General features: G+C 45.4%; 1 protein-coding gene across 3 annotated transcripts; it reads left to right on the top strand.

Moving 5' to 3' along the window:
- Nucleotides 1-943: 943 nt before the first annotated feature.
- LOC147624834 (phenylalanyl-tRNA synthetase class IIc family protein) lies at nucleotides 944-27,112 on the top strand. Of its 3 annotated transcripts, none has more exons than XM_086818063.1 (10): nucleotides 944-1,328; nucleotides 2,118-2,311; nucleotides 2,467-2,673; nucleotides 2,807-2,924; nucleotides 3,065-3,141; nucleotides 16,407-16,586; nucleotides 16,669-16,713; nucleotides 16,840-16,944; nucleotides 26,497-26,610; nucleotides 26,695-27,112. In XM_086818063.1, the coding sequence occupies exons 1-10, from the start codon at nucleotides 1,115-1,117 to the stop codon at nucleotides 26,743-26,745; spliced, it is 1,305 nt and encodes a 434-aa protein (XP_086674189.1). In that variant the 5' UTR covers nucleotides 944-1,114; the 3' UTR covers nucleotides 26,746-27,112. The 3 variants fall into 3 exon arrangements, 2 of the variants coding, with proteins under 2 accessions (XP_086674189.1, XP_086674190.1); XR_015268859.1 differs by having other exon boundaries at nucleotides 950-1,328; nucleotides 16,840-17,000; XM_086818064.1 differs by lacking the exons at nucleotides 26,497-26,610; nucleotides 26,695-27,112 and adding an exon at nucleotides 25,760-25,775 and having other exon boundaries at nucleotides 950-1,328; nucleotides 16,840-17,000.

The raw sequence follows: 27,112 nt of genomic DNA on the forward strand, positions 1-27,112 counted from the left end.
TCAACCATGGTAAAAGCATATGAAAGCACATAAAAGCATGAAGAAAATAACGTAAGAGATAAAGCTTTCTCTCTCTCTCTCTCTCTCTCTCTCTCTCTCTCTCTTACGTGAGTGGCTACATTCCCACATGCATGCATTTTTTGAGATTTCTTTCAAAATAGCCCAAGGAGCCATAAAATAGCTTTTCTTACAAAATTAGTCCTGTATTTTACAAAAATAACCACAAGTCTTGCAACTAAGGCTATAACCATTAATAATTACTCTCACATGTGCACAAAATATAACATGGCCCAGCTATACAAAATAGGTGGCATATATAATAATAAAATATCAGCACGTAGCCAAATAAATGAAGTAACTCTGCACGATAAATATGCGCTACACACAACCTTGTACAATGTCCTAGTCGGCTCTGTCATAGTGCTCATCACCTATTACTCAACAATGCCAATTATGTTAGTTATACACAATCAATTAGACTCATCACAATCAATCCCTACATGACAACACATGATAGAGGCATAAACATAAAGACCAATAACACTAGCTTAACATATAACAACATAATCACCCGCAATATTGAAAACACTAGCATGCCCTAAATGTGAATAAACCAATAAGCATCTAATATGGAATCACACAAGATACCAACTACTAACATGGTGCAATGGTATTTCATGCATCCCTAATCTACCATAAAAGGATCTAGTTCACAGTTGGTGAGGCATGTCAGGGAGCCTCTGCTTGTGGTTGTGATGTTAAAGGTGATGGGGTGAGGTTGGGTTACATGTGGTAGAACAGCTTTATGGTAGCTCTTTCCAATGGATCTCATGGGTACATGCTTGGTGCCTCCGGCGGCATGGTAGATGTGGAGGGGATATCCTCCTCTTGTTGGGTTGCTCCGCGGGCATTCATATTTTGGATCTTCATACATGTTCCCTTTACCCTTAGCTGAGATCTATGTGGAGGCTTTTGCTTCCTTGGGCTTCCACCATTGCCAATGTAGTGGAAAGATCTTGTGGTTCCGGACGTAAAGTTTGAAATGGTCCTTAAAGTCCGGTGGTCATCTTGAACTTGTAAGTGTGCAGACAGACGTGGGCTGTGGTGCGTAGCTATGGCGTTCCTGCTCATGCAATGTCAGGCTTCGTCTTGCATCATTGCCAGACATGTCCCGTTTCTTTCAGCCCCTCTTGTTCCTCACGTCCGCTCAGCTTTCTTTACAGCGAGACGCATCTCGCAAGCTGCCGTTTCAAGGGAAGGCAAACGAACTCGCCCTCGCATCGCAGCTTCTGTCGCTGAAGCAGGGGGCATCGCCATCTTAAGAGAAGGTAAGCTCTCCTTGCCCAAGTGACCCTTCTGGCATGGAATTCTAGGGTTTCATCCGCACTGTGCTAGGGTTTCAGAAGATGCCTCATAACACTCGGGGATTTGGATTGCCGTACAGGGTCAACTTATGGAAACATGATCACATGTCCATATGAGAGCACTGCATCAATTTAAAAAATTACATGTGAGACACATCTATATTGATGGCACATGAACATCAGAGGGCCTAAGTTCATTCAAGATGACACACGAACATGACTGAGAGCCTAAAGACATGCAAACAGCAATGAGCGAGGGCGTGCGTTTAAGATGGCATTCACTATGTTCAGATTGTCATGGATTGCCACTTTTGCATGCATCATTTAAACAACAGCGCATAAACATCTTTGAAGAAAAATGCAAGTGAGCTTGAGTTCTGCGAGGTCCAATTGTCACGGGTCACACCTTCTGCATGCATGATGTGAAGAGTGAAACACTTCTTGGTACATGCACATCAGGAATGTGTGTGAGACAACGCATGCAAAATGCTCGTAAGATTGGGTTCAGGGGGTGGTTTGGATTGTTGAATTACCACTTTTGCATGTGTGACATTACAGAAACAAATCATATATAGACATAGACACATGCTTATGAATGGAAAAAATGTTTGTGGTATTGGAATTCGGGATTTGTTGCACACACATTCTTTACAGGAGTGCTTTTCTGATTTTTTACACAGCTAGTCACCTGCAGAGCTAGCAAATAGACATAGACATGTTTGGAAACTAATGTAGATTGCATTTTTCAAACAGAGGTGGTAAAGGAAGATGATCCGACAAACAATGTGCCTGACTCAGTTTTTTCAAAGATAGGGCTCCATTTGCATAGGCGAGATGATCATCCCCTTGGTATCTTGAGGAATGAGATTTACAAGTATTTTGATGAAAAATTCCCGGGGCTGTACCATAAGTTCGATAACCTTAGCCCTATTGTCTCTGTCAAAGCTGTGAGCTCCCGCTTCTATTCAGTCCATACAAAGTGGCATTTGCACATGTTTCTCTTGTTTATGAGGATCTTTTCTGGCAATGTCTGTACATACGTACAAGTAGAGGTTTCTTATTTTTTGATGATATTTCGTGTGTATGTGTGTGTGTGTGACAGAATTTTGATGACGTGTTGGTACCACCTGATCACATAAGCCGAAGCTACAATGACACTTACTATATAAATTCGGAGACAGTTCTAAGGACTCATACTAGTGCACACCAGGCACAGATGTTACGTGATGGATTCGCCCATTTTCTTGTCACCGGGGACGTGTACCGCAGAGATTCCATAGATTCAACACACTATCCAGTTTTTCACCAGGTTGGCTTATCAGGAACATTCGTTGATGTGTTATGTTTGACAAATGATGGCCTGTGTTTTATTGAGCTGAGGGGACTGAAACAGTCATTTACACAATTTTCAACTGTGCCTACTTTTTTGGGCATCACTTTAGATGGAAGGATTTCGCGTGTTTACCCCAGCAGAGTGGGAAGCAGTTGGCACAGATGGCATCGCCTTTGCACTCCAAGATCTTAGGGAGACATTGGAGGGCTTAGCAAAGCGACTGTTTGGTGAGATAGTTGAATACTTTTCTTTCATTTAGTATCCAGGCATACAGAGTGCATGGTTATCTATCTATCTATCTATATGCAGTCAATCTTCATTTTGTTTCTATCTTTATTAAGAAATCAAAGTGACTATTATGAACCAGGTGATGTAGAAACTCGATGGGTAGATACTTACTTTCCTTTCACAAACCCTTCGTTGGAGCTTGAAATTTTTTTCCAGGTACTTTATTTTGCTTTCATGGATTTCCACATTCTTGAGGTTTGTAGGTACTAAGGTCTTTGCGCAAAATAGCTACTGTAACTTTTGAGAAAAAGGTCACTAAAAGTTAGTGCGTGCCTGTATGATAATCGAGACAAACATGACTTTAAAGAGGAGACCAATCAGAAGCTTTTATTGATAGAGTCTTGAGTCTGACAAAAGTCCACCATAAAACATTGTAATCAGGGGTTGTAATAGGACACACCCTAATGGAGGGAATGTTAGAAGTCATCTCCTGTCTATACCTATACACCAGGGCCTTTGTTGTGGGTGTGCCCGCCCTTATTAGGTGTTTTCTCATTTTTCCCCACTCTCCATATTTTTTCCCATTTTCCCTATTTTTCTTGGCTTGGGTGGTTGCCTTGTGTTGGCAGGAGGACACATGGGCTGGCCGACTGACTCCACGACCTCTCACACATGCTGGCTGACAGAGTACAGCTGGCTGACTGGTGGTCTTTGCTGGTCGTGGAGTTTTCAGGCCCTGTCGGCTACCTTTCTACAGGAGGCCGACTGCATGATTGAGGCCATATAAAATGGCGCCATAGCCCCTTGCCATTGTCATCGTTGTATTCGGGATTTTCCTTGTGTATATAGAGTAGAGTTACACGCCTCTCTCTCTCTCTCTCTCTCCATTGCTGTATTTTTTCTACACTTGCTCTTGTGTTCTCAGATTTTGTCTTCATCTCCGTTGCATATTCTGACATGGTATTAGAGCCCTAGGCTCTTGATAGTTCTTGGGATTTGTGTGAGCAAGAGGGGGACTGTTGTGTTGCTGATTGGTGGACTGTTTTGGACTGTTCGGGAAGAGGATAAGCAAGAGGAAGGCGGGCTGATTTGCTGGACAGCCACTTGCAGGTTTAAGTTCTTCTTTGTTTCCACCCACCCACCCTTTTTCAGTTACATCCCCGCAATGGCAGATGTGCGTGAGATGGCTGAGAGACATGTGAAGATCCCGACACTCCCCACGTTTCCAGTGGACCGTCAGTTGGACGGGAATAACTACGGTATCTGGAAGGTAATGATGGAATCTGTTTTGGAGTCTTATGACCTTGCTGATTTCATTGTTGTTGGGGTTCCACGGTTGGAGGTAGAGGAAGGGGAGTTACCCTCGATACGGAAGGAACGTGAGGCACAGGCACAGTTGTGGGATCGTGTCAATGCTAGGGTCCGTTCATTCATCTTTCTCAACTGTACACCGCAGGTAATCAATCATATAAAGCATATGACGCTGGCCAGAGGTATATGGCAGCATTTGGCTTCTCTTTATAACAGGGTATCGTCCATGAAGAGGATTTCCTTGGAAGTACAGATGCGGGTTATGAACCCTGCAAAGTCATCGGACGATGCGGGAGCACATTAACAAGCTGTAGGCTCTTCAGCAGGAAGTTCTTCAGGCTGGGAAGGAGAGATCAGCAGAGGATATGGCCATAACGTTGCTGTCGCATTTGCCCTCTCAGTACTCAGCATTTTACTCGTCTTTGATTACCAGTGGCAGGCTCAGCACCATCACGCGGGAGAAGGTTGTGCCCATGGTCTTAGACCAGGAGAAAAGATTCTCGAACCCTCCACAGGGTGGAGGTTTGGAGGCCTTAACTAGCCAATGGTCGAAAGGCCGTAACAAGGGCAAAGGGAAGGCTTCATCGGAGAAGTCTTCTTAGAAGATGCTCGACGTAGACCGCAAGAAACTAAATGCAGAGAGGTTTTGTAATGATTGTGGCAAGAAAGGCCACTATTGGAGGCAGTGTCTCAAGCGGAACACCGAGAAGGGTGAAGAATCCTCAGTAGCAATCGTGAATGACTCTAGCATTTGTGCACGTGGAGGTGATGGACACCGATGTTTCATTTTCTTCGGGCATGGAGAAGGTTGGAGGACTCGTCGCTACGGATACTTGGGAGTGGATTCTAGACAGTGGTGCTTCCAAGCACATGACTCCTTCCCGTTCAGATTTACAGGATCTCTGCAGGTATTGTGGTCACATTCTTACTGGGGATACATCCACTATCCCAGTTCATAGTGAGGGCAGGTTGGAGATAGCTCCCGATAGCAGAGGGGGGAAGCATTCCTCCAAGGTGTTGTATGTTTCATCCCTTGGTTTTCATCTGTTGTTAGTGCATCAGGTTTGCAAGATTGGCGTACGGGTGGAGTTTGATGAGCATTTTGTTGCTCTTCGGGACAAGGCAACAGGCCAGGTAGTTTGGGAAGGCGGAGTGGAGAATGGAGTTTACAAACTTTCAGCACTCTCTCTTCCAAGTCCTCAGTTTTGTGATGAGTGGCAGTCTGGTAATGGCCACTTAAGTGTGGATACGCTGCAGGTGCAGGCTTTCCGGGACCAGATGGAGGATAGCTTGCCAGTTGATGGCAGCAGTTGGCAGGAACTTTCCAGTATAGATGTTGGTATTTCTTGTGTTCGTCAGTCAGAGCAAACTTTACAAGTAACTAATGCTCTGATGTCTCGTAGTATTCAGGACAAAGGAACTCTTGTAGATTAGGAAGTTCTTTCCACGGGGACCTCTTGGAAGGCCAGGCAGGTGACAGTTGATTACTTGCAGAAGGAGGTGGTCCGGATTCAGAGGGGGTTGGTTATACAGGTTTCTGAAGGCTTTGTGGTTCCGGATTCAAAGGGGGTTGGTTACAGGTTTCTGAAGGCCTTGAGTGGTCTTCAGCAGGTTTCTAGGACTTGGCATCCCGCCGTAACAGTTGTTGATCCTTGTGAGCAGTATGGTGCCTCTCTGACTCGGAAGTAGAATGGTTCATTGATTTGGTTGATGAATACTAGATTGGACGGGAGCTTCTTGATGAGGCTGTTGAGCTCATGTTTGCAGATGACTCTTTGGGAGGCAGGATTGCGTATCTTGTGGTTTTTGCAGCATGTGAAGGATCTTGGACTCTATTACACAGGAGGGGGATTGATGGACGGAGTTCGACTCCACGGTTGGAGTGACTCAGATTGGGGAGGAGATCCAAACACGAGGAGATCTACTTCAGTTGACAATTTTTCCCTTGGCTCAGGAGCAGTAAGAGGTAGCTATCTCTTGCCTTGTCGACAGAGGCATAGTACCGGGCTGCTTGCGAGGTGGTGAAGTTGCAGAGGTTACTTGGCAGGATTGGGTTTCCACTGGTGGAATCCTTGGTCATCCAAAGGTACTTTGTTCGTGAAAAGATTGTTTGTTGATGACATCTTGCTAGAGTTCTGTTCGACGGAGGACAGTGCTGTGGATCTCTTCACGAAGTCGCTATCTCAGGCTTTGCTCTGGCGGCACTCGAGCTCCTTGGGGTTGGTTTCACAGCCAAGAGCTGAGAGGGGGTGTTAGAAGTCATCTCCTGTCTATACCTATACACCAGGGCCTTTGTTGTGGGTGTGCCCGCCCTTATTAGGTGTTTTCTCATTTTCCCCCACTCTCCATATTTTTTTCCCATTTTCCCTATTTTTCTTGGCTTGGGTGGTTGCCTTGTGTTGGCAGGGGACACATGGGCTGGCCGAGTGACTCTTCAGGTCCACGACCTCTCACACATGCCGGCCGATAGAGTACAGCTGGCCGACTGGTGGTCCTTGCTGGTCGTGGAGTTTTCAGGCCCTGTCGGCTGCCTTTCTACAGGCCGACTGCATGATTGGGGCCGTATAAAATGGCCCCATAGCCCCTTGCCATTGTCATCGTTGTATTTGGGATTTTCCTTGTGTATATAGAGTAGAGTTACACGCCTCTCTCTCTCTCTCTCTCTCTCTCTCTCTCTCTCTCTCCATTGCTGTATTTTTTCTGCACTTGCTCTTGTGTTCTCAGATTTTGTCTTCATCTCCGCTGCATATTCTGACAGGGAATTGGCACATATCTATAGAGCAGTGTACAAAGCACTCATTAGCAGAGCATTCACATGTGATTATGTGCATCGCATTCTCTATTGCATCATGTTTGCTTTGATTTAAGTTAATATTTCAAATCTTCAGTGGGATCAAGTAACTGTTTCTCATATACTTTCAAAAATATCCGGTGTAACAAGGGCCACTTCGAAAGAAGAGCTCATCTTCATGGAAAGCGTTCTCCTCAAAGGCTGTCCCCCTGAATCGGCTTTGTGTTGGTCAAACCATGGAATGGAGAAGCCATGTGTGCCGAATGGTGCAGCTAAAGAAAACTCCTTACTTACTACTGCAGGTTTCCACAAAGATTGATTATTACATGTGTAGCGGAACTCTGCAAATTAAGCGTGCTAATTGTGCAGCGTGCTATTAACTCTAAATGAAGATAGAGGAGAGGAGAGACAGAGACTGCACCTATTTGGGTCCCCACCTTGGACTCTTGTGTTACCCGATCATGACGAATACAATGATGGTGACCAAGTTTAGTCCTATGAAGTGTGAACTGACCTCTGAAGGTTCAGTTGGCTGAGTTTTAGGCTGACTGGAGACGTGATTGTGCTCAGTTTAGCAATTACCGTGTTTGGGCGGGCTCTATAAGACTTGGATGCTTTGCTCTTGAGGTTATGGGCACTCCTACTTGTGATCTTTGCTTCTATTACATGCGGCATAGTGGAAGCTTCTTAATTAATGGTTAGGTGTGCATTACTTGCTGATTACAGAAGAGATTAAGGAGAAGATAAAGAGAGAAGCAAGGAGCATACATGGTACACCCGATGGGGCCACTTAAGCGCCCCCCTCCTTGAAGAGAGTATTTGCTTTGATTGCTGGTAGAGAATGAGTACAATGAAATGTTGACTTGCTGTCCCAACAGAGACTGACCTGAATCTGGAGTTTCCCCACAGGGAATTCCCTGTCTGATGACGGCTAGGGCTGCCCGGGGGTTGAGGAGTACAACTCTTACTGATAGGTGGGTGACGATGACCAGTGTTTTCTTCTCCACACGGTGGGCTGAAAATTGCCTATGCCTGCTGACGCGTGTGTTTTGCTTCACTGGCTTGCCGCTAGGGCTGAAGCAGTCGCATATGCTTGTGAGAGATGTAGATGGGAATGATGGGCAGCAAGTTGTCTCTATACAGAGCCTGTGATTGCTGGTTGGCCCAGTTGCTACAGGTCGACTGGGTAAAATTGGACAAAGTAATCAATAATTTGCCTTTTTTCCTCTTTGAGATGGCCCCCCCTTTCTAGATTGGATTGCCCCTTGGAATTGATATTTGGGCACCCAAATAGCCATCTTGTTAACTTGCTAGGGACCTTGGATGGAAAATGTAGATGCACAGGTAGATGCTGCCATTCCCAAATGGCATGACCAGTGTTCCAAGCACCCGATCATGGGTCTAATAAATGCATGGGACACCTGTACATCTTTACAGCTTTCAAGTGTGTTACATATGATCACCATATTTGATGGGCACTCTTGCATGTTGTGAGCCCTTGTCCAAGGATATAGCGCTAGACACCATCTAGATCTAGGATCCGGTCAAGTGTCAGAAGTCGTGCAAGTTCCACACAGATCCTAAGTGTATTCGCTAAGTAGAATGGCGACGCTACACCTTAGTATACCTTACAGTACAACAAATGTGCATGTGACATGAATGAACACAAAATTGCACAGTACCACGTGCATGTAGCACGTGGATGGAGGCCAACAACCGGCCGGGTCCCCCTCCCCACCCGAAGATCCCATGAGACCACCAATAAAGGTGGGAGATAAGGGGAGACCAATGGGCATTTTGCCCTATATAGAAGGGTTAAGATGACCCCAACCCACTATGTGGGATAATAGACTGCCACGTGGTAGTGTGAGAAGCGGAGGGCAAGAACCCATTCCAACACCCTCCTGTGGATGCAAGGCTCTATGAAACTGCAGAGCACCATGTGCATGTAGCACATGGATGGAGGCCAACAACTGGCCGGGTCTCCCTCCCCACCCTTAGATCCCATGAGACCACCAATAAAGGTGGTGCAGGAAATGTTACAAGTTGCGAAGGAATCTATTAGAGTGCTCAAGACCGAGATAGGTTTTATTCTAATAGACATCGTTCACCCAGGGAGTTCTTTGAAGGAACGATGGTGTATTTGCGAGTTCCGAAAGATTCCGAGACTTTACGGACAGGTCGATCTCCGAAATTATCCCCTAGATATTGTAGACCATTTCGTATTACACGACGGATTGGTTCAGTTGCATATGAATTGGATTTGCCTTCTCATGTGAAAGTTCATCCTGTATTTCATGTCAGTAGACTTAAGGAAGTACTGAGTGGAGCAGATCAGTTAGTTCCTCCTCAAGAAATTATAGATGTCGAGGATATGACATTTGTTCCGCACGAACCTGAAAAGATTCTTGGATTTCGTGAACGAAGATTGCGTAATACGCTTATCACGGAATACAAGATCAAGTGAAAGGATCGTGTTGAGGAGGACGCTACATGGGAGACATTGACTACTCTTCAGAGAGATTACCCTGGCTTTTTAGTGAGCTCAGGAGTGAGCTTTTAGAGGAAGGGGAGTATGTCATGTGCACAGTGTGTATCTACTGTGTGCTACATGCATGCAAGACTAGTTTCGAGGCTTGGGGAAGCTTGGAACTAGGCAGGCTGATTGACGAGCTGAGTTAGGGAAATACTAACGGGCGGGCACCCAAGTACGGACGGGCGGGCGCCCAAGTGTGGACGCTCGATGACCGTCCAAGAGCCTATAAAAGGGTGGCTAAGGTTAGTTATTGGGACATAGAGGGTCTCGCGAGTTTGTGAGAGCTCTATGGTCTTGGAGCCTGGATCTAGTGCAGACGTGCACCTGCTTTACGCAGTTGAGGTCGGCAGCAATCTCAAGGCCCGCGAGGGTAGCTTCGTGGTGGTATGGGACGTCGCGAGGAGGAGATTGGTCGGTACGTCAACCTAGTTAGCTCAGCCCGTGGCTCGGTGGGGACAGTCAAGACTGTGGGCTTGCCCACGGCTGTCATGGTTGGGAGGTGAGTCAGGCCTGCACCTCTCAGAATACGCAGCGGAGATGATGACCAGATCTGGGAACACAAGAGCAAAACGCATGCAGAAAAAATACAGCACAAGAGAGAGAGAGAAATAGGTGTGTAACTCTGCTCTATATACACAATAAGATCCCGGGTATGATACACTAATGGTATGGGGGCTGGGGGCCTATTTATATGCCCCCAGATGAGCAGTCGGCCTGCTTGCAAAAGGCTCCACGATTGCATCATTAGTCGGCCAGCTCCATGCAGCCAGTCGGCCAGCACTGAGGGTCCATGATTGCATCAAGTACAGTCGGCCAGCTCCAGTACACACATCTAATGTAGTCGTCCAGCAAATGGATCCTTCTGCCAACTTAGGGCTGCCTCCCAAGCCACAGAAAAAATGGAAAAAATAGGGGAAAAATGCGGAGAGTGGGGAAAAATGATAAAACACCTCATAAGGGCGGGCACACCCACAATAAAGGCCCTGGTGTATAAAACTAGACAGGAGATGACTTCTAACACCCCCTCTCAGCTCCTGGCTGTGACAGGGAGCTGGGGTGCCGCCTGAGCAAATCCTGAGATAGCGACTTCGTGAAGAGGTCCACGGTACTGTTCTCCGTCGAACAGAACTCTAGCAAGATGTCATCAGCAACGATGTGTTCGCGAACAAAGTGCCTCTGGATGACCATGGGTTCCTCCAGTGGAAGCCCAAACCTACAATGCAACCTCTGCATCCTCACCACCTCACAAGCAGCATCACAAGCAGCCCGGTACTCTGCCTCTGTTCGCGACAAGGCAAAAGATGACTGCCTCTTACTGCTCCGTAGAACTTCTCCTGGGCCTGAAGTAGATCTCCTCGTGTCCGGATCTCCTCCCCAAACTGAGTCACTCCAACCGTGGAGTCGGACTCCATCTAATAATCCCCCTCCTGTGTACAAGAGTCCATGATCCTTTGCATGCCGCAGAAACCACAAGAAACGCAATCTTGCCTCCCAAAGAGTCATCCGCAACCATGAGCTCGACTGCCTCATCAGGAAGCTCCCGTCCAATCTGTTGTCCATCAACCAGATCAATGAACCATACAGCTTCTGAGTCAAAGAGGCATCACACTGCTGTTGAAAGCTTGTAAACTCCATTCTCCACTCCGCCTTCCCAAACCACTTGGCCTGTTGCTTTGTCCCGGAGAGCAACAAAATGCTCATCAAACTCCACCCGTACGCCAGTCTTGGAAACCTGATGCACTGACAACAGATGAAAACCAAGTGCCGGAACATACAACACCTTGGAGGAATGCTTCCCCCCTCTGCCATCGGGAACTATCTCCATCCTGCCCTCACTGTGAACTGGGATAGTGGACGTATCCCCTGTAAGTATGTGACCAGAAAGCCTGCAGAGATCCTGTAAACCGGAACGGGAAGGAGTCATGTGCCTGGAAGCACCACTATCGAGAATCCACTCCCGAGTATCCGTTGTGGAGAGTCCTCCAATCTCCTCCTTGCCTGAAGAAAATAAAACATCGGTGTCCATCACCTCCAGGTGCACAAAAGCCGGAGTCTTCATGATTGCTGCTGAGGAATCTTCACCCTTCTCGGTCTTCCGCTTGGGACACTGCCTCCAATAGTGGCCTTTCTCGCCACAATCATTACAGGTCCTCTCTGCCTTCAGTTTCTCGCGGTCAGCATCGGACTTCTTCTTAGAAGACTTCTCCGATGAAGCCTTCCCTTTGCCCGAGTTACGGCCGTTCGACCGTTGGCCAGTTAAGGCCTCCGAACCTCCGTGAATCGTTCCTCCTGGTCCAGGACCATGGGCACAAGCTCCTCCCACGTGATGGTGCTGAGCTTGCCACTGGTAATCAAAGACGAGTAAAATGCTGAGTACGAAGAGGGCAAGGGTGACAGCAACGTTATGGCCATGTCCTCTTACGATATCTCCTTCCCAGCCTGAAGAACTTCCTACTGAAGAGCCTGCAGCTTGTTAATATGCTTCCGCATCGTCGACGACTTTGCAGGGCTCATAACCCGCATCTGTACTTCCAAGGAAATCCTCTTCATGGGCGATACCCTGTTGTAAAGTGAGGCCAAATGCTGCCATATACCTCTGGCCAGCGTCATATGCTTTACATGATTGATTACCTGTGGTGTGCAGTTGAGAAAGATAAACGAACGGACCCTGGCGTTGACACGATCCCACATCTGTGTCTTAGCCTCCCGGTTCTTTCGGATCGACGGTAACTCCCCTTCCTCAACTTCCGGCCGTGGAACACCAATGACGACGAAATCAGCGAGGTCGTAAGACTCCAGAACAGATTCCATCATAACCTTCCATATGCCATAGTTGCTCCCGTCCAACTGACGGGCCACCGGGAACGTGGGGAGTGTCGGGATCTTCACATGTCTCTCGGCCATCTCAAACAGATCTGCCATTGCGGGGATGTACTCTGACAAGGGTGGGTGGGTGGGAACAAAGAAGAACTAATACTTGCAAGTGGCTGTCCAGCAAATCAGCCCGCCGTCCTCTTGCTTCTCCTCTTCCCGAACAGTCCAAAACAGTCCACCAATCAGCCACAAAACAGTCCCCCTCTTGCCCACACAAATCCCAAGAATTATCTAGAGCCAAGGGCTCTGATACCATGTCAGAATACGCAGCGGAGATGATGACCAGATCTGGGAACACAAGAGCAAAACGCATGCAGAAAAAATACAGCACAAGAGAGAGAGAGAAATAGGCGTGTAACTCTGCTCTATATACACAAGAAGATCGCGGGTATGATACACTAATGGTATGGGGGCTGGGGGCCTATTTATATGCCCCCAGATGAGCAGTCGGCCTGCTGAAAAAGGCTCCACGACTGCATCATCAGTTGGCCAGCACTGAGGGTCCACGACTGCATCAAGTACAGTCGGCCAGCTCCAGTACACACATCTGATGTAGTCGGCCAGCAAATGGATCCTCCTGCCAACTCAGGGTTGCCTCCCAAGACACAGAAAAAATGGAAAAATAGGGAAAAAATGCGGAGAGTGGGGAAAAATGATAAAACACCTCATGAGGGCGGGCACACCCACAACAAAGGCCCTGGTGTATAAAACTAGATAGGAGATGACTTCTAACAGCACCCCCTTGTTGTTTGTTTGTTCGTTTGTTTACAGGATTCGAGTCTCGTACCAAGAACGATCACGAGGAGATCCGTGGGGATTTGAAATATGTCATGTGCACAGTGTGTAGTGTGCTACACGCATGCAAGACTAGTTTCGAGGCTTGGGGAAGCTTGGAACTAGGCAGGCTGATTGACGAGTTGAGTTAGGGATATACTAACAAGCGGGCACCCAAGTGTGGACGCCCGATGACCGGCCAAGAGGCTATAAAAGAGTGGCCAAGGTTAGTTATTGGGAAATGGAGAGTCTCGCGAGTTTGTTTATAAACCCCCTTAAGTGGGCTTCTTGCCACACATCTCTCAAGTTTTCAAGCTCTCAAGCTCTCAAGTTCCCTTGCACTTTCATTGTGCAAAGATCGAATTTTCTCTCCACTTATCCTCTTCACGATGTCGAACCAAGAATTGGAGTTGGAGCCCCTCGTGGAACGCGAAGGCTTGCCGGCTACGGAAGGTACCGATGCTGATCTTTTTGACGATTTTGTGTCAAAATCAGATTTCCAAGAGTTCAAAGTAGCTCTCGAAGCTTCTTCGACGGAACGTCAGGCACAAATTGTAGCCTAGATGCAAGCTTTGCAGAACTCCATCGCTCTCTTGACCACTACCCTCTCTACTTTCTCGGGTATGGATACCTTGGCTTCTGCGTTAGGCCCCAATATCACTCCGGAACCGTTTGGGGGCGAGCAAAAGCAGCGCACCAAGGAGATCGTGGACACGTGGCTACATAAGTGGCAAGTTCACTTTCAGTTTCATCCATATGATGATGGAAAGAAGATCCGGTTAGCAGCAGGTTTCCTGTCCGGCAAAGCTTTGCTTTGGTGGAAGGAACTCAACCCTAAGCCAACGACTTGGGCACAATTCGAAGACGTCTTCAAGAAAGAATTCCTCAAGAAAGAGGATGATTATGATGTTGTTGCCTGGTTTTCAGCTTTGACCATGATCTCGCAGCACTTCACTTATGATGTCTACCTCCAGAAGTTTCGTGACTTGCAGATGAAAGCTACAAAGATGGATCCACTACTCTTTTGGAGTTTTTCGTAGCTGGTTTACCAGACTCATACCGTTTACAGGTTAAAAATAACAAATGTAAAACATTGGACGAGGCCATTCATTCAGCTCGTATCTATGATGATACAATGGTCTCTTCCAAGTCGAAACCCGTTACCGAGCAGGGGAACAAGCATAAAAGAAAGTTCTCCGCATCTATGGCTAACATGACAGAAGGCAAGTCTTCGGACCAACCTTCGAAGAATTCCAGCTCGACACCAGCGAAGAAGAAACGACTCCTTAGGGCTTTAAAGCTCAAGAAGGAAGGACGTTGTTTTATCTACGAAGAAAAAGGACACATGCGTAACGAGTGCCCAAAGCAAAAGGGTACCAAGACAAACGCAGGACCCAAGCCAAAGGCAGCTAACCAGGTGTCTTTGACAGGTACGTCCATTACTGTACTTTCTCGCCCTAGTACTTGTTCTGATTGTCTCTTCCATTCTAAAGTATTTGGCTTGCATGATCTTCTCGAGTTTATGGAGAAGTGAATGGCCATAAGATTCACATTCTTCTAGACCCTGGTAGCTCACACAACTTTGTTAACTACAAACTTGTGCAGAAATTGAGTCTTGATACGACACCCAGCGATCATACCTATGAGGTACGCCTACCTGCGGGAAGGCAAGTATGGGATTGAAAGGTGGAGATGCTTCCAATCTAGATTCAGGACTACAAAGACACTCTGGAATGCTATGTAATGCATCTAGAAAATGTAGACTTATTATCAGGGATTGAGTGGTTTAAGACTCTTAAAGTCCAGATATATTGGTCTAGTCATATTTTTTCTTTTCAGCATAAGGATACCAAGTATAGTATTTTAGGTGATTGTATTCATCCCTCTCAGGGACCTCTTGTAAATACAATTGATTTTGGAAATATAATGGATTCTTCTTTGTATACCGCTTTCCATTGTGTATTGATTCCACTTTCTTCCTTTCTCATCCCTTCCATGGATGTAAATGAATTGAGTGTGTTTGAAAGCAAAGAATTACAGAAGATACTTGATTCGTTTCAAGGTGTATTTCCTAAGGAACTGCCATCGGGTTTACCACCTGAACGGGCAGTAGATCATCGTATTGACTTGATCCCTGGTGCTCATCCTGTCAGTATTCCACCTTACAGGATGAGCCAAGCTGAGGAAGATGAGTTGGCTAAACAACTTGAGTTAAGGATAAACTAACGGGCAGGCACCCAAGTATGGACGGGCGGGCGCCCAAGTGTGGACGTCCGATGACCAGCCAAGAGCCTATAAAAGGGTGGCCAAGGTTAGTCATTAGTCATATAGAGTCCCGCGTGATTTGTGAGAGCTCTATGGTCTGGAGCCTGGATCTAGTGCAGACGTGCACCTGCATTATGCAGCCAAGACCGGCAGCAGTCTCGAGGCCCGTGAGGGTAGCTTCGTGGTGGTATGGGACGTCACGAGGTAGAGATTGGTCGGTACGCCCATCTAGTTAGCTCAGCTCGTGGCTCGGTGGGGACAACCAAGTCTGTGGGCTTGCCCATGGCTATCATGGTTGGGTGGTGAGTTAGGCCTGCATCCCCTTCTTGTTTGTTTGGTTTGTTTGCAGGTTTCGAGTCTCGTACCAGGAGCGTTCTACGAGGAGATCCTATGGGGATTTGACAGCAGGGAAAAAACTAGCCATTGGGACCCAACACTGGTGTATGGTGTATGCATTCCCCTTTGTCACCTCTTCCTCTTTGAATGTGGCTGTCTACTTGATCAAGCAAATGCTTCTATACAATGTTTGATGTGAATATGCAAATAGCTGCCTTTCAACGCAACTGGCTTGCAAACCTGATTATGCTCGTTACACTGCTTCATCTCTGCATTTGTCTTTGTCATGTACTCACTTGGGTCTTCTTGCTGTGAAGAAGTTAGAAATGAATCCGCTGGATAGCGTTATTGGTTCTAGTTGGTTAGTAGGGGTGACTTGTGAGGTGTGACAGTTGCTTAAGTACAAGTGTCATGTATCATGTGACAAGACCTTTAGGAACACGTATATACATTGTGGAACTTTGTAGATATGATAGATGAGTGTAAACATATTTCTGGATTTCCTTGTCTCAAATTTAGCCTTCTCTATTACGTAGTTAATTTACTGCTGGTCAGCAAGAAACTCAAATCCCTTCTTTTAGACCATTCAATCAGGGCGAATGGCTGGAGGTTTTAGGCTGTGGAGTTACTCAACCGGCCATATTGGAAAACAATGGGAGAGCTGGAACAGTGGCTTGGGCATTTGGCCTAGGACTTGAGCGGCTTGCTATGGTTTTGTTTGATATTCCTGACATCCGCTTATTTTGGTCTAGTGATCCACGATTCACCTCTCAGGTAGCACTCTATATGTGGACTTGTGTTTATGAAAAGAATCTGGTGTGGGAGCTTGTATGACTTGTCTTTTTGATGTTACCAGTTCAAAGCAGGGCAGCTGGGGCTTAAATTCAAACCCTTTTCTAAGGTAAACCTGCTGGTAATCTCATTTTGTGGAAGTAATTTTTGCACTTTGACCATCAAATGTTTTGAACATCAATGGTGGATTTGGTGTGAGTGAACCTTTCTTATGTTCTATTGCTGTTTTTTACAGTTTCCTCCTTGCTTCAAGGACATCAGTTTTTGGATAAATGAATCCTTTACAGAGAATAATCTCTGTGAAATTGTTCGAGGCATTGCTGGGGACTTGGCAGAAGAGGTATTCTTAAAGTTGTATGAGAGTTTTGATGATATCCATCCATTTTCCCATCCATAGTGAGTTATGAAAAAAAGTAACAATTTTCTGCAATATAATGTTTTCTTTGCAAACGGTAATTTGGGGTCACATCCTTGCCATGTATGGGACTGTATATATTTCCTCTGGCTTCCTAGTTCATGTTCGAATCTTGCAATTGGAGTGTGGGTGTGACAGGAGCGGTACAGCTGGTACACACAGGCTAGTACTGATGTGAACAGCCCAATCTCTAGGCCATAAAAACTTATCCCAAACTCAACATAACATGAGATTCATAGTGTAACATAAAATTATATGACCATATAAGAATTTACTGCACCCCTCCTGAGGGAGCAAAAAAAACCATAGGGTCTTCACAACCATAGATCCTTACACATGAAAGTAAAATCCATAAAAAGTCTGAGCAAAATATGCTTCACCAAGCATACTCTATATATTCCATCTCTTATAATCCTCAGCTCCATATGAAATAAGACAGTGACATCATCCACAATCCTTGGATAAACAAAACATCTTCCCTAGACATGGGGATGCAAAAACCATAAAAGGATTGTAAACCACTAGACAAATCACGTTTTTCAGCCATTACTGGTGCTTACCTGAAAACAACTCAAGGCAGACAAGTACAATATTATGCTTATAGAGTCTTACAATGGTTATTTTGTAAATCACTTATTTACTAGTGTTCACTATTTTCAAAGTGAAGAACAATATAAGCTTAAAGAAACTTGATACGATAGGAATATCCTTTCCCCAAGGAGGTACAAAATGGGGGTCCTTAATTACAATGGGGTAATCATTATGTACAATAGTAATAATATGGTTTTCATAATTTATTTGTAGGGTTCTTATGTTTGGACCAAGATATTTCCAAAATTATATCAACCCGATCTAGGGTCATGAGGTGAAAGTCAAGGTTCTCGTGACAGTTGCCCATGTGCAACTCTAGGTTTGGGAATGTCTTGTCTCAAATCTTTGGCGCCATGCTCAATGTTGTCACGATTGTGACTTAATCTCTCTTAATTATCCTTAATTATTCTTAATTATCCTTAATTTCTCTTAATCATTGAAGGGACACTAGTGAAGGGTCACACCCTGTCACATGGGTCATTACCAAAGGACATGTCTCTTTAAAGGAACACATCTAGTGATCAAAGTACACATCTCTACGTCCAAAGGACATAACTATTCATTCAAGAGTCGCACCCTTTCATTAGGGATGTGCCTCTTCAGGCCCTATTTAACAAGGCCTTGTGTCTCAATGCAAACAACACAGCTTTCCGCTCTTTGCCTCATGTTTACTTAAGTATTTAAGCATTAAGATATTTTAATCATGTTTAATTAAGCTAAAAGCTTAACAATGGTATCAGAGCAAACAAACTCCAACCTGGAGGATGCCCACATCAAAAAGCCCTAACCCTAACTCTAAAAACCAAAAGCCCTAAATCAACAATTTAACCTTAGAATTAGGTATAGGAAGAGTTGTATGAAAGAGCAAGAGAGAATGCCCCATGGAATTCAGCCCTATTTTGCCAAAATTTTTTTATTAATGCCGGTGCAACAACCCATATGCAAAAAAAAGCATAAATAAAGACAGAAGTGATGAGACGCAATAATTGAGGTGTTTACTTGCTATCCTCAGCCCTTCGGGAAGCGTTGCACCCTTTCCATGTGCCTCTCCAAGCCTCATGCCCCCTCAGCTAGGAGTCGCCCCTCTTCAACAAAAAAAATGACGAGTGTCGCAAAAACTTACGTGATGAATTTTTTTAAAATTAAAAAGCCTATCAAAGACTTTACTTATTAAGCCTTAGCCTTTTTTTAAGGCTTTACACCAAGCCCACGGCCTAGCCACACACCACCCCCTTCAGCTTGTAAGCCGGTCATCGCAAAAAAAGGCTAGCATTTACGCAAACAGCCCCCCTTTTGACATTTTTTTTTCTCCTACGCGTTCGACGGATTTCAGCCAGCCCCTCTCCTCGTGGCGATTCCCCCAGCCAGTTCCCTTCGGTGGCTTCTTCCGGGCAACTTTTTGCGGCCAGCCCAGAAAGACAAAGGAATACAACAAAACGGCCAGCCCCTTTGCGCATATCTTGATGGTTTCTTTGGCGGCAAGTTCTTCCCCTTCTGCACATGGTTCCTAGCCTGCATGTGCTCATGGCATTGTTCCAACCTCTCGGCATCGCAACAAGTCTCCACTATTTGCAACTTTTACTTAGTGCTTGACTCCTGCAATACTTGCATTCGACCGGGCTTCTTCAAACCCACATCTCACGTGTGATCAACCTATATACCTTGCTGTTTTCATCATTAAAAAAAAAAACGCAAAATACACAAGACAATGTGGCACTTTAATGTTCAAGAAAGCCACAATTCATCATCATATGGGTAGTACGCACTTCAGGTTTGCAAATCAGGATTTATGGTTTACATAGAAATGAAAATCCCTTCGCTCTCTCTTCATCGGCAACAACGAGTCCTAGTGATCTCGGTTTCAGTTGAACTTTCTACCCATACATACAGGATGGTCTCTAATAGCCTCGTCAGCTTGTAACCTACCTTCTCCAATTCACATAATGTATCTAGTCCCCCTACTTGCTGATGGTTCTCACTAGGGTCCAAAGGTGTCAACAACCACAACCCCCGGAGCCTCTATTGGCAGAGTCTTTATCTCAGTCTACTACTATGGAGGACGAAACCCACCAGCCTGGCGCAACGGACTGGCAACAAGCTTTGCAGCAGAGGCAACAATAATTTCAATAGCATCTTCAAGAGTCCATGGCCACATTGGCTTCTCAGATCCAATTGTTGTAGACGGATCGCCATTCTCATATTAGTTCTGTACCAGCAGCAGTGGACATTACAGCATCAGCACTAGACAATGAAGACAACATTCCCCCTGAGGTGGAAGTTGACGATCTTAAGACTCTTTATCGTCTTTTGCAAGCTAGTAAAGCAAAGGAATTGAAAGTTAAACCCCCTGAGTCCTATGGAGGACAACGCAATAAGCGTACACTTTAACAATGGCTTTACAAACTTCGCGTGTATTTTGACTCGATGATCCTTACCGATGCCAAGAAGATTACATTTGCCGCATCCTTACTTAAGAATATTGCCTTACTTTGGTGGTAACGGCGAAACGGTTATGACGTGGGAAAAATTTGAGCGGGTTATTCGTAAGCAGTTCATTCCTGCCAATGCGTATTTTCAAGGCCGAACTCGTTTACGTCACTTAGACCAAATTGGTTGTTTGGCTTCTAATATCTCGCAGTTCACTAATCTGATACTGGAGATTGATTCTTTGTCCCTAGCGGACGAGCTTCATGCTCATGCCTTCATTGAAGGTTTAAACTCCACACTCCGTACCGATGTGCAAAAGTACAACCCTGTCCACTTTGCTACGGGTCTGAATCCGAATTCTCAAACATCAGCCTCAAAAAGGTTATTATGGCAATGGTCCACGTATGGCTTGTGAAGGTTATCAACAATTCTCATCGGACAACTTTCAATTCCGACCCAACTCTCCTTGGGACTCTGGACGTGACTAATCTCGCACTCCTCGTCCTGCGATAGCTTCGCCTTCTCGTGAACAATAAAAGACTGGATTGTTTACCATTTTTCATGGCAACCATAGATGGTTTGAATGTCCTAAACGACCCAATGCTCCTCAAAACCTTAATGTGGAATCTTCAACTTTAGAAGATTGCTCCGATAATTCAAAAGGAAAACGGGTAGTAGCTTATGCACTTCATGTTAGTCCTAACCTTAATACAGATATGGCAAACTTTATTGAGTCAATTGATGACAACATCAAGGATTCTTCCAGCATGAGTTCAGAAGAACAACAAGATGATGTTGAAAAGACCTTGGATTCTTTATCTCAAGATGATGAGTCACCAACGATGGACTTCTTTGAAGATATAGAATTTACAAAAGCGGATATAACACTTGTTTCAACCTTACCCACATGGGATGACACAATTGAAATCAAGCAAGAGAAAGTTTTCAATACTGTAGAGAATTTCAAGCATATTTCTAACAACTTGGATGCGTACTTCGCTACTATGAAGTGGAATACCTCAACAGATACCATTCAAGTATCATCGAGAGAATTCATGGTTGAACCTTCTGATTCTTCTACATCGCAATATAACCAAGTCAACTTCAAGCTCAACATTTGGAAGCAGTCAAAGAAGAAGACATTAAAGAATGACGCTACAACTTGGGATTTAGCATTTAAAGCATGACAGCAAGACAATAGAGGAAACTTTTTCAATATTTCTCAGTGCAAGCTTCACCACATGCATAAATGGCCTAATGACAAAGATCTTAGCAGAAATCTCTTATTTAGCCGGAGTCTTATTTAAGTAGGAGGGAATGTCACGATTGTGACTTAATCTCTCTTAATTATCCTTAATTACTCTTAATCATTGAAGGGTCACCAATGAAGCATGTGTAAACATTGCCATGGTACGGAAAGGTTCCACTTTAATAAGTATGGAAGTTGTTCAAATATCACTCAGACGGTTTTCCCAACATGCTCAAATCTTGTAGTTTCCAATAGGCAGCTATCGGGTCTATTGCGGTAAACTGCTTGTCCATAAATCCTAACCTCGTCGTGGGCTTGGCTGAAAATCATGCCACTAGATGCCTTGTTATTTAAGAACATATGGGCTTGAGAAATCCTTGGATCATCAGGCGCACTAATCGAGTCAAAGTAAGTCGTCCCCACTGGTCCAACTAGTTTTTGACTATAGCTTCCTTGCACTCCTTTTTCTATCCAGAAAAAGGCACAGCTTGAAATTGTAACTAGTTTCGAGGGCCAACCAGCCGACTCAAAGCTTGTAACATCGTTTCAAGGGCGGGGAGACGAGCGGTGATGGTAGCTTGCACAGTATTAAGACTTCGCTCCACCCATACGTGGTGCCTGAACGTAAAAAGAATCTGCATGGGATCATTACCTTGAGCACTAACTTGTGAGCTTTGCGAGTGGTGGTAGTAGCTGGTTGGTCCTTCATGGTGAGGAAGTGAAAGGGTAAAGAGAAGTGGATGTGAGGGCTGAGGTGAGGTATGCAGCTTCATGAGATTGAGGGCGTACAAATGGTGCGCATCAAGCACGCAGAACTTGCAAACATGAGCAAATAAGAAGAGTAAGGTTAGGGGAAGGGAGTTAAAAAGCTTACTTGCTTTAGTTTTGTGCTTTCCCAAAAAGCTAAGGCTTAAAATAAAAACCTCCCACTATTAGCACAAGAAAAATGCTATTAAAAAAATCCACGCCTCCCACTTAATCTTCTTGCCCTCTCTTTTCTTTTATATGCGCGAACCTGCCCGCTCTCTGCCCGCTGCCCTGTACTGGCCTGTTCAAAGTGCCTTGTGCTGCCCAGTCACCTGCCCAGTTTGCGCAACCTTTTGCTCTGCCTTGCACTGGGGCTTGACATCCCTGCACATGAACCAGGGCTGCCGTATATGCTGTGTACCACCGTGGCTGACGGCTTTTGATGCCGTGTGAACAAGGGCGCCACCTAGCCATATGTGCCACCCACAGCGCTAAGCATGGTTGGCTGGGGTGCGCCACACAGCCAAGTGTGGCTGGCCTTAGCCTGGCCGCCCTTCGTAGCCACCATGGCTGGCTTTGGCCGGCCCATAGGGTAGCCCTAAGGCCTTCCCTTAGCTTTTTGGCTGCCTATTCTAACACATAAAATATAACAACTCTCATGTTGCCGCTGTTGGTAGGTTAGGGTTAGTAGAGCAGCACCTATGGAGGCTTAAACAAATACATGGTGATGAGTGTAGTAAAGAGAGAGTGAGAGATGTGACAAACTGAAAGAGAGGGGCTCTGTGATTGCATGACTCAATGGTACTTTGATTGATGTGTTAAAAGCTTCAAAGAGTACAATGCTTTTATAGGCTTTAGAGCCTCACAACACACATTGGGGCAATGACACATGGCAAGTGCCCATGACACTACTGCTTATCACATAAACACAAGAGGTTGTTCACATGCACTCACACGCATACTCACATAAGTGAGTGTTTACACACATATAGGGCTGTTCACATGACACACAGACACAAGCGAGTACACACACAGGGGTATATGTATACGATGGATACACACAGAGACTCCAAATACCCAACAATCCCCCTTTTGCAAAGCGAAGGTGGTGAGACCCTTGTGCAAAAAAGATGCTGCAACCTACCCCATCCATGTTGCCTCTCAGAGTAGGACTCACCATGTGTCACCTCCCGTGCCATGATCACAGAGTCTATTTGGTCAAGGTTTTGAACTGAGGCAGCGAGATGAGCACTTTGTCACCCCCCCTCAACTCCTAACAGGGATAATAAGAGATAACACGGAGTCCTTTATAAGTGAAGGCAGTTAAAACATATAAAGGAAAGAACACACACATGGATTATTTTACTCAGATTTTTGGGGACTCCCCGGGCATTGAATTCATGATTCACACACAAACACAAAAAGGGAATTTTTGGGAAGTTTTAAAGACTTTCCGAATGTATGCCGGATGAAGAATAGGTCTCGTCCCATGGCGTTTCCAAGATTTTGACACTTGACTGTAATGTGTGGAAGGCGTACTTGCAAGGAAAAGATGCTTCATGATGGTGCTTACAGCACTGACGGTTACAAACTTTTTAGGCATGAGAGCGAGGGAAGAGGACCCGAGGGAAAGGATAAGCTCCTCCTTGATACTTTATCTCAAAATATTAATGATATGAGCATTAAGTATCTTACTGTCATATGCAGGAGGTTTCAGAGGTAGTGGCCAAAGGAGAGTAGCACCAAGTAACAATAAAGGATTTAGGGTTTCGATGTCCTTTTACCTCAGAGGATATGACGCGGTCTTGAAATTGTGACCATGCACAATAGGTCAGCCCCAATCTCTCATAGGCAGCAAAGTGGTGAGAAGGTCCAAGCGGTGACTAGGAGCGAGGTGACGCCGACACTGTTGTGTGCGCAACGGGCAACAGTCAAAGCGGCACATGTAGGCACTTGTGCGCAAGGAGGTGACTGAGTAGCTAGGTGCACAAGAGGAGTTGGGCGCAGCAAGCCAAGCGGCGAGCGGAGCGGTTGGGCGGAGGTGGCGAAACAACCTAGGGGTTGGAGCACTTGGCACTAGTGCTGCTAGTGAAACGGGTGGCGCCGCTAACGGACTGGGTGGTGGTGGTGTGCCTATTGGCACTAGTGCCGCCCGATTTAGGTGGCAGGTTACGGATAGCGAACCCAGTAGGGTGAGCGGGGCTCTGATACCAATTGTTGGTAGAGTAGGGTTAGTAGAGCACCGGCTATGGAATGCTTTTATAGGCTTTAGAGCCTTATCTTTTGATGCAACACACATTGGGGCAATGACACATGGCAAGTGCCTATGACATCACTGCTTATCACATACACATAAATGGCTACGCGAGGTTGTTTGTTGGAGTATGCACAGTCTAAAGCATAGACGAGAGAGAGAGAGAGAGAGAGAGAAGGAGATGGAGAGCTTGTAGACAAGATCACCTTTTATAATAGCATGGAGCTTTACAATGGCAATAGCCAGCAAGAGGTGTTGCACTATGCTTGGATTGGACTACATCAAGTGAATAATGGGAGACCCCTTTTATAGTGATGTGAGGGAGCTGGCTGATTGTTCATAGAGCTGGCCGCTGCTCCACGACTTGCTAAAATAGGAGAAAAAGATAAAATCCATAAATAGGTATTGCCCAAAATACACTGAGATGCACAATTTCTAACACCCCCTATGGAGCTCATAGTGTGCAAGAGTCTTGAAGAAGATAAGTTGATGAAGACGCAACCATGAACCCTCTAGTACTGCAAATACCGGAATCACCTCGGAGAGAGCACCCGCTAACCTGTTTCCTTGAAACAAAATGCCACCACGAACAGTAAGAAACTTTGCTTGGCTCTGAATTCGCAGACAAGTGTGCAGTGAACTCCAAGAATAAGATGATGAGCTGCCGGACACACTGCGCCCATAATCCCCAATAGTGCACTGTGAACACATCACATCCCAAAAGCCTCGAACAATGAACTTGGAACTCAACCTATCCATAATCTCTGCTACACCAAAGATGACCATGTGTAGCCAGATTTTTAATGCTTGGAACTCCGACCCACGGTTCCATTGCACCAGAAAATGGAGCTACCAGCCCCCTCTCCTGCCCACAAGCCTCCTCTGGCTGGAAGCACATAGGTGTAGAAACTTTCTCTATGGGCCCAAGGCCAAACTCGTGTATAAAAGGGGCAATCCATTTTAATAAAAATTATGCTTGTCCATGACTCCTTCCCCTAGTCCATGTTTATCTCCTTAATCCCTTGTTGATCATCATCTTGATAATCTTGATTAAGTATTTGCTGCTCGATGTCCCTGTGTATCTTGCTGTTGTGAACCCTCTCTCCATCTTTGTCTTGGGCTATAATCCAACAAGATTGATGTAGACTGTACCAATGGCCCCTTAGGGCAGGTCTTGGTATATTGGACACCTTGGCTGGCACTGGTGTGAGCCTGTATGGACGGGAGCCTTGACCCTATACTGGGGGGTGATCTGATCTACTGGATCTACGGTTGGGTGGTGAGCTTGAGCTTGTGGAACCTAATTTGAATTAACGTTGCTTATGTCTTGTGTTCAGGGGATCTTTGAGAGGGTTTTATGATATCATTAAAATGATGTAAACACTATGGAATGCCAACTTTTTTTTTTCTTTTTTTTTCCGGGAAGGAATGCTAACTTTTTAGAAAGTGTTCATGCGTGAATTCTTTCCCAGGGCTTCAGGGCTTGCTAGGAGTGCTTCTTGTGCGAACAATTTCACCTGTGTAATCAAGATCTAGTTCTGGGGGCCATGACTAGGTTCAAGGCACCATGGTTCTTGTAATGCCATTTCCAAAGCTTGCACTTTCCAAGTGTGAAACTAGTGGGAAATGTTGGGGATGGTGACACTGGGCATCAAGGTGGTATGTTTTTATAGGGATTTAAATGAGTTCCGAATTGGAGAGTTGACTAGCAAAGTGAGTCATAGGATTGGCTATGTTAAACAAGTGCTTGGTTTAGTCTTAAGAAGAGGGCAAACTCAGGATTAAGTGTGTGCATGGAGTCTGGACCAAGGGGCACCTTCTAAATGCAACCAATGACTCTTAGATCATGTGCATCTGCAAGAAGAGCTTGTGGGGCTAGGGTAGGTTACTGTGCAGTAGCTTGCCTTCCTGGCGTGTCTGGTAGTCATTGAAGGCATTTGTTCCTGGCTGTGGGTCTGGTATTACTAGTGGTTGTTGCAAATTTGGAAGGATGATACCTGTAGGGGAGTCTCCAATATTGGAGCCTAAAAGTAAAACAGCTGCTGTTTTTCCCATGGTATTGCCTGCATAATTACTCAATTGCAGCATCATCCTGCCTAGATGCACCAATGCCATCAATGGTTCCGTTAGATTTTTCATCATTTGACAAACAGAAGTAATCTTTACTTGTCAAACTAATTGATAATTTTCTCTTCACAAAATTTTGCAGGTGAAACTGATTGATAATTTTACAAACAAAAAGGGCTTAACAAGTAACTGCTTCCGAATTGCATATCGGTCTATGGAGCGTTCACTGACTGATGATGAGATCAATCAATTGCAGGTTAGTCTTTAAACAACTTGAAAGGAGAAAAAGGTAAAGTTTCTGTGCATTCTTTGTCTTAGGTAACGATGTCATTTATTGCAGGCGCGAGTTAGGGAAGAGGTGCAAAGCAAGTTGAATGTGACCTTACGGTGACATTTGTCAAGCTATTTGGTCTAAATGGAAACAGCGGAACAGTTGTGTGATTTACTACCCTTAATCCCTACTTTTCCTTCCGAAAAACTGGGAACATCTCACAACAGACGGGCATTTGTGAGAGTAGCCAAAGTCATGTTTACGGCCTTCAAAGCTGGTGGTCTTCTCATCCTTGCGACATGCAAAAGTGAAGCTTACATAGAAAGCTATTTCTCAATATACACGTGCAATTTCTCTCACCAGCTGGACATAATCCCCCATCTGTGCGACTCGTTAATGAGTTAGTATAGTTTTGTGAGGCACTCAGCGGCTTGGTGCCCGTGCCTGAGATGAATGTACAAGATAATGAGAATGGGAGATTGTCCAA

The sequence above is a fragment of the Cibotium barometz genome, chromosome 24, assembly GCF_041138505.1.
Source record: "Cibotium barometz isolate CiBa-2024 chromosome 24, ASM4113850v1, whole genome shotgun sequence".
Classification (NCBI taxonomy): Eukaryota; Viridiplantae; Streptophyta; class Polypodiopsida; order Cyatheales; family Cibotiaceae; genus Cibotium; species Cibotium barometz.

Coding starts and splice junctions, on each gene's coding strand:
- LOC147624834 (XM_086818063.1), top strand. CDS start 1,115: ATGGCGTTCCTGCTCATGCAATGTCAGGCTTCGTCTTGCATCATTGCC. Junction 16,714..16,839: donor AATTCAAACCCTTTTCTAAG/GTAAACCTGCTG, acceptor TGTTTTTTACAG/TTTCCTCCTTGCTTCAAGGA. Junction 26,611..26,694: donor ATGAGATCAATCAATTGCAG/GTTAGTCTTTAA, acceptor CATTTATTGCAG/GCGCGAGTTAGGGAAGAGGT.